The sequence below is a fragment of the Pantherophis guttatus genome, chromosome 4 (assembly GCF_059756535.1).
Source record: "Pantherophis guttatus breed Tessera chromosome 4, ASM5975653v1, whole genome shotgun sequence".
Taxonomy (NCBI): domain Eukaryota; kingdom Metazoa; phylum Chordata; class Lepidosauria; order Squamata; family Colubridae; genus Pantherophis; species Pantherophis guttatus.
In genome coordinates, this window is record NC_142066.1 from 136,589,259 (window position 1) to 136,602,512 (window position 13,254).

The 13,254-nt window shown below is 37.9% G+C and overlaps 1 protein-coding gene across 3 annotated transcripts; it reads left to right on the forward strand.

The window, feature by feature from the left end:
• The first annotated feature begins 432 nt into the window (after window positions 1-432).
• CLDN12 (claudin 12) lies at window positions 433-7,248 on the forward strand. 3 transcript variants are annotated; one of them, XM_060684454.2, is made up of 5 exons: window positions 433-1,094; window positions 1,982-2,017; window positions 3,257-3,271; window positions 4,052-4,107; window positions 5,154-7,248. In XM_060684454.2, exon 5 carries the CDS (start codon window positions 5,175-5,177, stop codon window positions 5,910-5,912), a length of 738 nt encoding a protein of 245 aa, XP_060540437.1. In that variant the 5' UTR covers window positions 433-1,094; window positions 1,982-2,017; window positions 3,257-3,271; window positions 4,052-4,107; window positions 5,154-5,174; the 3' UTR covers window positions 5,913-7,248. The 3 variants fall into 3 exon arrangements, with proteins under 3 accessions (XP_060540437.1, XP_087748986.1, XP_034258553.1); XM_087892860.1 differs by lacking the exon at window positions 3,257-3,271 and adding an exon at window positions 3,321-3,361; XM_034402662.3 differs by lacking the exon at window positions 3,257-3,271.
• The last annotated feature ends 6,006 nt before the right edge of the window (window positions 7,249-13,254 follow it).

The window sequence follows — 13,254 nt, forward strand, 5'->3', positions numbered from 1 at the left end:
TTGGAGAAAGAGAGAAGCCACCTGGTTAATACATCCTGCTAAGCTATAATTTATTGTGAAAATAGTTGATTAAGCCATAATGGATGTACACGTTTCATCATGCCATAACCTGTGGCTTATTAGATATATAATGGCTGGTTTTATCTAGCCAGTAGAACTAGCTTCTGAATAAACTTCCATCTAGTTATGCTGTAAATTCCCTGAAGGCAGAGATGAGTAAAATGAAAGCCCAGGGCTTGTAGACTTTTATTCCTTTTTGGCAACCCTTTGCATCCCTCTGATTATAGTTGCTGAAAATCAAGAACACCCATTGCACCATATTCAGATTTGTGTGAGATGGCCATTCCCATTTTACTTTCCTATAAAATGTCACGTCAATTTTCCCTAGATCTAAGATTTGGCTGTGTATGCTTTCCCCTTTTAAACAAGGGCAACTTGCTGTCTTTCTAATGCCAAATCAGCAACTACTTTAAAACTTGGCTATCGTTGGTTCAAACTAGAGTTGCGAGATCTGACTATCACTATCTGATCACTATCTGATCAATAGTGGGTCCACGGATGCATTGCAGGAACTGAACTTGTTTTTTGTCCTAACGATAACTTTACTAATGTTCATTAAAAACACCTCTTCAAAATGAAACTTAAAGCGTCGCAAGAGAATAACTGTACTTTCTATATATTTTGTAATTAAACATCCATTTTAATATTTTTAGGATAAAAATCCATTCGCAGAATTCACACTGGCTTGTTTAAAAAAAAAAAACTGCGGTAAAGCAACCCTAACAACTAGAAGTCTCGAAGGCGAAAGCTCATTTCACTCAAACCGCTTCCTTTTGGCAATTAATCCCGATCCGGTCCTCAAAGGACAACCTCAATTACAGCCGGGAAGGTGTAGACTTCAGTAATCTCTATTAAAGGAGGATGTTGGGAATTGTAGTCTTTGGAAGCACGTGGAAACTAAGAGAACTGTGGAGAGAAACTACAGTCCCAGGAAGCTTTGGGCAGACCTGGAAAAGGCAGCCACTTCCTGAAAATCCGGGAGATCGAAGATGGATTCGGTGTTTGCAATTGTGTGCTTTGTGCGTGGGAAGCAGGTTAGAAAGGGGAGATTTGCTGTCTGTCTGCCTATCTGTTTATCAACAAAGATGCCAATTTTCATTATACATTAATGAGTTTTCTTTCCTGCCGGTTTAGACCGCTAGGGCTTTTTATCGGTGTAGTGTTCATTTCTATGAAATGCGATTGTATAATTATTATTACGATTGTTTGTTATACTTATACTGCGACTCTGCCTCATTGAGTGTCAGAGGCTTATCTGCCAATGCAAAATTGGGTAACTGTGATAACAAAGATGTTCCTGAAGCACAAGATCCAGCATTTCAAATCAGCATGGTTGGTTTGAATGATGAGGGAGGCGGATGGGAATTGTAATTCAGCAACCTCTTGAGGGGATCTTGTCGCCTGCCTACCAGAGCCTATTCCTGTAAGCCAAATATTCTAATACTTGGAAGGAAACACTTTTTTAAAAAAAATATTTAAAATTAGGGGCCATCCTATGAAAAGATTTGGTGGGATAGATAAGAAAAAAAATATAGTTACCGCTTTATAAGATTTGATGCCACAAGTTGTTATGGGATCTGATTTAGATGAATTGAAATTGAAATTGGATAAATTTGTGAAGGGCAACACCCCTATCTTTAAATAGTCTTTACAAATTTTCTGGTTGGCTGCTTTGAGGCAGAGGATGAATCAAGTTGGCTGGTAGAACTCTAATTGTCTCTTAATTGCATGTTTCAAATAGGTATTTATATGTTGTCCTGAATCGTAATTTAACTCATCTGCTGTAACTTACTGTCAGTGTCTTTCATCATTGTAGCCATAAACAGTAATGCAAACAAAATACAATACTTCGTATTGTTTTTATTTAGTTGTTTTTGAATGTTTCAGTTTAATAATGATTTTTAATTTTTCTTGATTACAGTAATTGGGATTGAAGAAAGTTAGATACGGTGTACAAGTAAGTGTCTTACCATATTGCAACATGTTTTCTTGGCTTTTTTAATCATATACTGTATAGAACTGATTGGGGGCTGAATGAGGTATGCATGGCCTATGCCGTGTCTATTTTGGTTCCATACTCTGATTTGAGATATATATTATGTTGAAAACATTATGGATATTTTTATGCTCTTTGAATGATTTTGAATACTTAGAATTATGAACGACTGTTGGGGGTTTTTTGGCAGATGACCAGTTTAAAGACAATGGTAGATACATGAAGCTATAGAAAAGCTTAATGAACGTAATTGATTTTCAGTATGTTAAGATTCATGTTTCCTGTGTTAAAAAGAATGGCAACTGCATTTTACTATATTTAAGAACTCGGTGTCTACGCAATGGTTTACATACTTGGCATTGGATTTTCTGTATGGACATATCTCTACAATATAGTTACATGTACCCACACCATTCTTGCAACTGGAAATTAAGAAAAAGCATGCCTCACTCAGATATTTGAATGAGGGATTTGCTGCCTGCAAATAATACAAATTCATTTTTGAATGTACCTTCAACATAATGTTGAGGAGCATGAGCAGAATAAAGTGTTCACCTAAAATATTGCCCTTGAGAAAATACTGTCTTGGAGAAAGATAATGAAGGATTCGTTGATGCTTCTGATTCTTATAGATTTAGCATCTATATTAGATATTTTGCCTGAAGACACAAATTGGTTTAAAATATGTTTTCTTTATGTAAGGAGTTGGTGGTTGTCAGTTTCATTCATTTTAGCACTTGCAGAATAAATGGAAGAACATAGCATCTTAGTTTCAGTTTGTATTCTGTACCACTGATTTATCAAAATGTGAGAGAAACAGTTGAGAAGAAAGTGTTTTCAAGTCATCTGATCCAAAATTATGTTACACAGTGATTGATCAGTTTATCGTGAATGCTAAAATGACAGTGACAGCTCTCCTTCAGTGTAATATTTAAGTTCTGTCTAGTTTAAGTGCACAAGTCCATGACAACTATGCATCTGTGTAGAGCAATATTGTAAATTGGAAATGTATCTATTAAAAATAGTTAAGGGCCAGGCATTTAAAAAAGAAGTTTGCCGATGCCAACAGATTAATGAAAAGAAAACCTAAGAATCAGTGTCTGAAATTAGATATTTTGCTCTGATATGGGAACTTTTTACAATAGAATTGAAGTATTTTAGAGTTGCTATGATTAACTGCACTCTTTTGCATTCATGCAGAACAAAGATTCCAAGGTGAGTTTGGGCATCATGCTAAGCTTCTGTGTTTCTGTATGTTTAACAGTCATGCAAATGCGAGGAGCAAAATGCAAGTGAATGGGCTAAGTATGCTAATATTCAGCTTATTAATGATAAATTGAATTTCAATGGAATCCTATCTTATAAATGTATGCAAACATGGCCACTGACCAAAATATAGCTATATTTGCTATAGACACATTGGTCTACTTACGTGAGTTCTTCTATTAATCTGAATTTTACTACACCTTTAAATTAAATTCCATTCTCAGGGCTGAGGAATAGTACTTATCTTGGTTTACAGATAATAACATTGCTTAACTCATTGTAAGCCGCCCTGAGTCTCTGGAGAAGGATGGCATATAAATCAAATAAAAAAAATAATAATAACATGGTTAGATTTAGACCAGTACAAATTAGTTTTAATTAAAAAGTCAGATAGCAAATTCTGTATGTGCTTGTACTATAGCTAAAATTACAAATAGACACATGCTCAGTAATTGAGTCTGTTTTTACATTTTTTGGGAATTATTTTAGTGTAACATAGCTTTTTGTATTAAAATTACATTCCTTTGCCATTAAATGGTTGAATATGGTTGAATGTAGATCAAGAAGTAGAAACTTATTTAATATGCTCATTTACTTGACAGTCAATTTAATTCATTTAACCTTATTTTCAAGTAAGTAAATAAGGGGTTGTGGCTCTTAAGAAACTGGTTCAAATAATTATATTGATCATTTGCATTACTTTTTGTGACCAAATTTAATATATTATAGGTAGTCATTGACTTACAGCTTGGCGATTGTTTGAAGTTACGACAGACCATCCAAAGGTATTTATGACTATGCCTTAATCTTACAGCCACTTCAGTGCCCCTGCCATTATTCACCCTTATGACCAACTGCAGGAAACTGCAATGCCCCCCTTCCCCCACAGCTATCTCCCTCACCTATCCTGTTGGGTCCCTGCAAGCCTCAGCCTACTCCAAAGCTTAGCTGTGCTCTGTTTATTTGTGAAGCCTTCTTAAAAAATCCCAGCAGTCTCTTGAGAAGTACTGCTTGCTTGCAGAATAGAATGAAGTTGCCATGAGGCCAGCAGCTTTATGAGAAAGCTGAGCCTTGCATGGCATCAGCCAAGCTACTCTGCAAAAAGGTAAATTCACTGCTGTTGGGCCATGGAGCTGAATGTGGGGTAGAGTCAAAACTTGCAAATGCCTGGGATGCTGGATAAGAAGTAGACTGAGCCTAAAAGATTTAACAGCCTCCTGTTCTGGTGGCTTCTATTGCCCAGTTTTAGGCTGTCTTAAGTGGCCTGGCTGGAAACAGGTCAAGTCCTGCAAGTCCCTTGGGTTGCTGGATGGGAAGTAGTATGCTTGGCTCTACCTGCCCTTTGTGCACCAGTGGCTCCTTTAGGCTCCCTTCCAGGGCTGACTGGCCAGAAATCCCGAGGGACAGGGAGTGAAGCACCAGATGCTTCAGGGATGGCGTGAGGAGCTTGGGAGGCCCGGAGCAGGCAGATCTGGGCCTGTGCAAGGCCTCCAAGTGCCTTCCCCATCACTAGGGCACACAAGCTGTAACAGTGCATAATAACCAGTGTGTTTATTTAACAATTCATTGGGGAGAATAAGAATGGGAGATCAAATTAGATCTCCCCATCGTGAGTTAGCCATTGTGAGCTGCAGTTGTAAATGAGCAGGTTCCACTATGGTCATAAGTCGAGAATTACCAATGCTATTAGGTGATATGCTGATAACATTGAATCATTTACAGTAAAGAATCTGACGTTCAGCTGTATCCACCATTTCTTCTTGGTTTTTTTCATCACATTGAAATGAATTCTTATACAAGTTAACTTGGTGCTGTTTCCCAATTTTTACAGGAACCTTTTTCACCTATTGCAATGGGCTGCCGGGACGTTCATGCTGCGACAGTCCTAGCCTTCCTCTCTGGAACAGCTGCTTTATCAGGACTCATTGCAGCGGCACTGCTTCCAAACTGGAGACAAATGCGACTCTACACCTTTAACAAAAATGAAAAGAACGTGACGGTTTACACTGGGCTGTGGATTAAGTGTGTTCGCTTTGATGGGAGCAAAGACTGTGTCATTTATGACACTGAATGGTACATAGCAGTCGATCAGCTAGATTTGCGTGTCCTCCAGTTGGCTCTTCCCATTAGCATGTTGACCACCGTCTTGGCCCTTTTTCTCTGTTTAATTGGCATGTGTAACACCGCCTTTGTATCCACAGTGCCCAACATCAAGCAGGTCAGGTGCCTCATCAATAGTGCAGGCTGCCATCTTGTGGCCGGCCTTTTCTTTCTTCTTGCTTGTGTCACTTGCCTGATACCATCAGTTTGGGTTATCTTCCATAATAGAGAGTTGAATCAGAAATATGAGCCTGTTTTCACCTTTGACATTTCTGTTTATATTGCTATTGCCAGTGCAGGTGGCTTATTATTTACAGCTATTCTTTTATGCCTCTGGTACTGTGCATGCAAGACTCTACCTTCCCCTTTCTGGCAGCCTCTATATTCGCATGCCCCTAGTGTGCACAGCTATGCCTCCCAGCCATATTCTGCGCGATCACGGCACTCTGCCATTGAAATTGACATCCCTGTGGTTACACGTACTTCTTAAAAGAATGGGTCAAGAAAGCCAAACATTCCTTTATGTATTCTCCCCTTATGCTACCCTGTTTTCCCCAAAATAAGACATCCCCTGATCCCCTAAGCTCAATCGGGCTTCTGAGCGCATGGCAATAAGGCCAAGCGCTTATTTCAGGTTTCAAAAAAATATAAGACAGGGTCTTATTTTCGGGGAAACACAGTAGCATTTACAAGTTAAGTGCTTTCCCACAGCTTAGCAACTTCTGCAACTATAGCAAGGGTGTGTGTAGTTTGGTGACTTTTACTTTCATTACCTAGATTGATAAGAAATGGGAATGAGCAGGCTGAAATACTAGAAGTGACTGCAAATTTTTAAGGACCTCTGAAACCAGCAGTTTTTGTAAGTTTATAGAAAATAACAAACTTTAGTAGGATCATCTTACTTTTACAGAACTCAAGCTTCTTCCATAAAATATAGTACTGAATAATGCTGTCATGCTGTTCGTCTTCCAGTATGTGAACAGTTAAGTACAGATAGTGCTCAACTTACAACTGTTTGTTTTACAATGGTTCAAAGTTACAATGGCCAGAAAAAATAATTTACAACCTGTACTTAATGTCTGGGACACCATACCTCTGGTCATGTGATCACAATTTGGTGCTTGGCTATTGGTTTGCATTTACGACTGGCTGCTGCATCCTGCAGGTACATGAGCACAATTTACTATCTTCCCAGCTGATTTAAATTATGTCCACTGGGCATGGTGGATCTGCTTAATGATCACATGAATTACTTAACTGTGGTTATTCATTTAACAATTGTAAAAATGGTTGTAAAATCCAGTCCATTTTATAACTGCAATAACTTACAAAGGAAATTCTGGTCACAATTATGGTCATACGTCAAGGACTTCTTATTCTTTTTACCAGACTACAGATAGTCCTCTATTGATAACCATTCATTTAATGACTGAAGTCTGCAGAAAGTGACTTATGACCGATTTTCACACAACCATTGCAGCATCTCCATGATTCATGATTTGGATGCTTGTCAACTGGTATGTATTTACAAAGGTTGAAGAGTCCCAGGGTCATATAATCAGCTTTTGCAAACATCTGACAAAGTCAGTGGGGAAGCCAGATTTAGTTAACAACTGTGTTTCTTAACTGCACAATTCACTTAACAACTGGCAAGAAAGATAATAAATTGGTGCAAAATTCATTTAACTTAGCAACAGAAACTTTGGGCTCAATTGTCATGTCAAGGACCTACTGTAGTATCTCTCTAATTTGAAACATTTGTATTTTAAATCTTTTCTTCACTGATAGTCATTTCTTATTTTTACAAATAATAAACTGATTTTGTCTGAAGCTGAACAGTACAGGTAGTCCTTGACTTACAACAGTTCGTTCAGTGACCCTTCAAAGTTACAATGGCAATGAAAAAAGTGACTTATGACCATTTTTCACACTTAAGACCTTTGCAGCATCCCCATGATCATGTGATCAGATTTCAAATGCTTGGCAACTGTTTCATACATATGACCGTTGCTGCATCCTAAGGCCATGTGATCAGCTTTTGTGAATTTCTCAGAAGCAAAGCCAATGAGGAAGCCAGATTCACTTAACTAACTTATCAACTGAAGTGATTCACTTAACAACCGTGGCAAAAAAGGTCATAAAATGAGGCAAAACTCACTTAAATGTCTTACTTAACAACATACATTTTGGGCTTAATTGTGGTTGTAACCTGAGGACTACCTGTAATCGTTTGACATTCAGTATGCAAAGTAATAGTTTATGTACACTTTCAATCCTGTGCCTATTGTGTTTCATTAGGCACATACAAAATATATTTGTCAACATTTTTTAATGTTTGTTAACTTTGTTCCTATGAAGATTGCCATTTCTAAAGAAGCATAATGCTAATTAGCAGGAGTAAAATTACATTGCCTAAGAAATATTTTGTTTTGTTAAAAAAAATGTTAAAACTTTTTTTTTTCAACAAAGAAAATTATGTAAAAGTTTTTTAGACAGAACATGTGAGTAATGTAACATCAATATCAGACTAGTCTCAGGATTGATTATGGAGGCAAAGTCAAAAGTGTTGATCAGATGGACTGCTATTGCCTAAGGGCTTATGCTACCATGATATATATCCTTTTATTATCAAATATTTTTATAACTAATGTGAATTTTTTCTTTATACTTAAAATAATAAGTATTCTAAATATTTGTTAACATAGAAGAAAATCTTCCTATTCTATTGAAAAATGCCTTTCTGATTTTAGATTTTTTTTTTTAAAGTAGAGAATTAAATTTATGGGCTACTTTTTATAAGTGGTTTCCTGAAAGCCATGTTCCAAATAAATTATACTGATATAGAATATTTTTATATAATATTACAGTTTTGAAGATGAGATTATCATTAAAAACGCTGTATTGTTACATGCATATTGGCTTGGTTGTAGATCCCACTTTGTTTTCTTATGCAGGAGACTATGCTTTCAGAAAGATTGTTTTTTTCCCATTTTGTGGTATTTACTGCTTTCTAAGTAGTACCAGAAGCAGATATGAACTTTAAAGTATGCTATTTGATCTCTTTTTTAAGCCAATAAGAATTTACAAAAGCTTTTAAACATATTCTGGAAATTGAATTAAATCTAGTATCTTTCTTATTGGCTTCTAAGTATATTACTTTTTAATTTACTTTAAACAGTAAAAGTAGCAAAAAATAATTTTAAAAAGCAAAGTTTTGTTTATGAGCTCTATTTCTTTAGGTAAATTATTGAAAATTGTTCTGCATTAATGTTTATTTTGCATTTACCATTCCAATTATATGCACATTAACCTGAGTCATTGGCCTTTTAACTGTTTTGAATCAGGAATTTCTCAGAAATGTTGGGTATGTAACACTCTTAACAGTGATATTTGCACTGTTACAACTAAAAATAGAATGTTAGAAAGGATTTATATTTGCACTTAACTGAAATTCATAAATGAGAAATGAGTACAATTTCCTTCAAATAGCTGCAGTTAATAGAGAATTACACAAAAAAAACAGCTTCAAAGTGCAGGGCACGTTTTAAGTTATGTGTTCTGTTAATGACAAACATATAACAATGCTTTTTGTTCAGTTCTCCCATTCAGGTATAATGTTTCTATTGTCTTTTGGACAATTTGGAAATCTTACAGAAATACAATAACTGCATTCTGATCATTTCCTCTTTTTCTGCTTCAAGTCTCATTTTACCAATGAGTAGGACTACGAGTGAGAAGCCTCAGATTAGTCTTAGAAGCTTGATGGGTGATTTTGAGCTAGTGACTCTTTTCTCAGGCAACCTACCTCACAGAGTTGTTTTTGCAGGAAAAATGAAAGGACGTCCTATGAATAATGCTTTAAGCTCCTTGTATAAAAAAACAAAGGAGGTATGAAAACAATTAGCATACAATATATCAGTTACATCATGCAATATAAATGATGGGGCTAATGTACTTGGCTTAAAGGCTCTGTTTTACCCTTTGTTAAGGATATTGTGTAGTAGTTAAGGTATCAAGGAGACCAGGAGACAGTGAGTTCTAGTCCCATCTTAAGCACAAAGCCAGCTGGGCTTTTCAGCCTTAGGAAGGAGGCAATGGCAAGCCATTTCTGAAATCTTGAAAATTGCAGGGACTTGTCCAGGCAGTTTCTGATAATCGGACACAATTGAATGTACACACACACACACACACACACTCACTATATTGATCGAGGTGGCATGGATATAGCCACATAGTCAGTGGAACTGTTTTCCAAAATAAATACTCCATTATGTACTCTGTACTCTTGTTAGCTCAAGTTCTCTGAAAGAAAGTATGTCAGGGTGATCCTTTGGGAGCTGGGTGAGTTTCATTGAGATGGTGGAGAATACACTTTTTATTATGGCTGGTGCTTTTAATATACGAAGAGGATGGCTTGGAGAATGCTTTCAAGGATTGCTGTATTTTAGTTTGGTCATTACTCCATAGGTAGCTGTTTTATATGAAAGCCATTTTTATGGATTTTAACTCAACGTATTGGGATTCTTCAAATACTAACTTACTTTTCTGGGGATAGCTTTTCATGGCCAGTTATCTGTTTAATAGTATTGAGCTTCAGGATTTAGTGATTGGTTTAGGGAACAGATTTCCTGACATTTTGCAGCAATTCTACCTAGCATCTTCAGAGACAAAGTTGTCTGCCACATGGACCGCAGGCAACTGTACAGGAGCTGACTGCTCCTGTTTTTATAGCCATACTGTTAATAAAGTTATATAAAACTATATAATTTTGTAGTCTTTATATGTGTCCTGACTGACTATAAAGTCAAGAACCCGGTCAAATCTTGCTCAGTTACCTATGGTCTACATCACTAAATCTGAAGCTCAATACTGCCCATCTTGCTTTTCTGTTTTAAGAGTACAAGGCCTCTAAGCAAAATGAGAAAGTTACCATCAGTGCCAGCATGTTAAGTGGCACCAGAGTAATAGCTCTGTGCCCTCTGCCTCATCCTCCAGTTAACCACCTTAATATGGGTAGACAATATCCCTCACTGATGCTGAAGAAAAAATTGAACTGCTTGTCTAGTTGGATTTTGTATATTTTCTTAATGAAATATTTATTATAAATGGACTTTTTGACAGTGCTGACTGCTTGTGCATGCAGAAACTATTAAACTGTGACTTGGATATAACATTAATCTGTTTCTTTTGAATTTTATCTTGTCTGGCATGATTTAAATAGAGTAATTTTTCAAATACAAAATTTTGGATGTGAATCCCACCACTCATTTTAGAATAAAAATTATCTTTGTGTTGCATGGAAATGTATTTAATCAGAGTTGCCTACTGTGAAGAAATCTGGTTTTGACATTTAATAATATCTTATACTATAGTATATGTTTTTATGTAAAGTGTGTATTTTTAATTAAAAAAATAAAACATTATTTTGCAAAGGATGACAATATATTGTTGACATATAGAAAAGTCTTCTTCATTGTAATAGTACAAATTCCTGCTAAGATGAAAGATATGATTCACACTATGACTTAGTATACTATTATGAATTAGGCCTATATGTATCTCATCTCTGTCTTTCCATTTACTCTGCTCTTTTAATTCAGCTTTCCAAATTGGACCTTCCTAATTAAGTATTCTAGGTTTCCAAAGTATTCTCATTGGGCTTTTGGAGGGGGGAGGGAGTTAAAAGATAGTGGTTAAAGATTTGAAGAGGGAACCCGGTGGCTCAGCGGCTAAGATGCTGAGCTTGTTGATTGAAAGGTCGGCAGTTCAACAGTTTGAATCCCTAGTGCTGGATAACCAGGTGAATTCCCGTTACTTGTCCCAGCTTTTTTTTCATTTTATTAAATTTGTATACCGCCCTACTCCCAAAGGACTCAGGGCGGTGAACAGGCACAAAATAAAACACATAAATACAAAAGTTAAAAAACATAATTAAAACCAAATTAAATAATTTTGCCTGAGACAATTAAAATTCCCAATAAATTTAAAACAAATTAAAATTTCAATTTAAAATTTAAAAGAAAGACAGAAAATTAGGCCAGGCCGGCCTGCTGGAATAGGAGTGTCTTCAAAGCACGTCGGAAGGTGCGCAGATCCGGGATCCTCCGTATCTCCGGGGGGAGCTCGTTCCAGATAGTAGGTGCCCCCACAGAGAAGGCCCTCTCCCTAGGGGCCGCCAGTCGATATTGTTTGGCTGACGGCACCTGGAGGTTGCTAGGTTGCTTTTGCCAACCTAGCAGTTCGAAAACACATAAAAAATGCAAAAATAGGGACCATTTTTGGTGGGAAGGTAAAAGCATTCCGTGCACCTTTGGCGTTTAGTCATGCCAGCCACATGACCACAGAGATGCCTTCGGACAGCGCTGGCTTTTCGGCTTTGAAAAGCAGATGAGCACCGCCCCCTAGAGTCGGGAATGATTAGCACATATGTCCAGGGGGAACTTTTACCTTTACCTTAAAGATTTGAAGATGGTTTTTACTGTTTAGCAACTACAATTGGGACAAGCAATTCAGTCATTAAGCAAAACAGTCACTAAGTGAAATCACAACTCATCTTAGGATCTTAAATCAGCTTTCCTTTGCTTTACTGACCTGTGAAGGTCATAAATGCCAGGATTGATTGCAAAGTTACTCATCAGTTGACTCCATCACTGACTATTGGGGGCGAGTCCTTGGCCCCCACAGAAAGGGCTCGCAATCTGGGAGTCCTCCTGGATATGCAGCTGTCCTTGGAGGAACATCTGACGGCTGTAACCAAGGGGACCTTTTATTAGGTTCGCCTGATTTGCCAGTTGCGGCCCTTTCTTGATCGGGATTCCCTGTGCACAGTCACTCACGCCCTCGTCATCTCTCGCCTTGACTACTGCAATGCTCTCTACATGGGGCTCCCCTTGAGGGGCACCCGGAGGCTCCAGCTGGTCCAGAACGCAGCAGCGTGGGTAGTGATGGGAGCAGCATGGCGCTCCCATGTAACACCGCTCCTGCGCGAACTGCACTGGCTCCCGGTGGTCTTCCGGGTGCGCTTCAAGGTGTTGGTTATCACCTTTAAAGCGCTCCATGGCATAGGGCCTAGCTATCTTCGAGACCGCCTGCTGCTACCGACGACCTCCCAGCGACCCGTGCGCTCCCACAGAGAGGGCCTCCTCAGGGTGCCATCAGCCAAACAATGTAGGCTGGTGACCCCCAGGGGGAGAGCCTTCTCTGTGGGGGCATCTACCCTCTGGAATCAGCTGCCCCCAGAGATAAGGAGAATCCAAGACCTCAGTGCCTTCCGCCGTGCCCTTAAAACCCACTTTTTCCAGCAAGCCGGGCTGGCTTAGGAAGAAATTTTTTTTAAATTTTTAAATGTTTAATTGGTTTGTGGTTTTTTAAATTTTGGGCCAAATTTATATAGATTTTAATTGTTTTTAATATTTGTATTTCATGTTTTTAATTCTGGCTGTGCACTGCCCTGAGTCCTCAGGGATAAGGGCGGTATATAAATTGAAAAATAAATAAATAAAAAATAAAATATCACAGATCTAACTGAACAATTGCTAAAGATTTGTAGACTTATGACCACAATTGGGCATAGAATCACAGTCATTTGTATGAAGCGATTGTAAAGCAAGGCACGTCATAGATTCACTCAATTACCACAACCCCAGGACTCCTAATTGTGGTTGCTAATTGAGCTTATGGGTCAGTAAACAGATGGGAATCAGGATCTTGGATGGGCCTTCTCCAAATCAGCTTTCAAAGAATCACAAAAATGGAGCCTGGTTGGGGAATGGCAAAAGGTGGCAAGAAGGCCACACTTTGTATAGACTGGGTGTGTCAGCTGAAAAAAACCT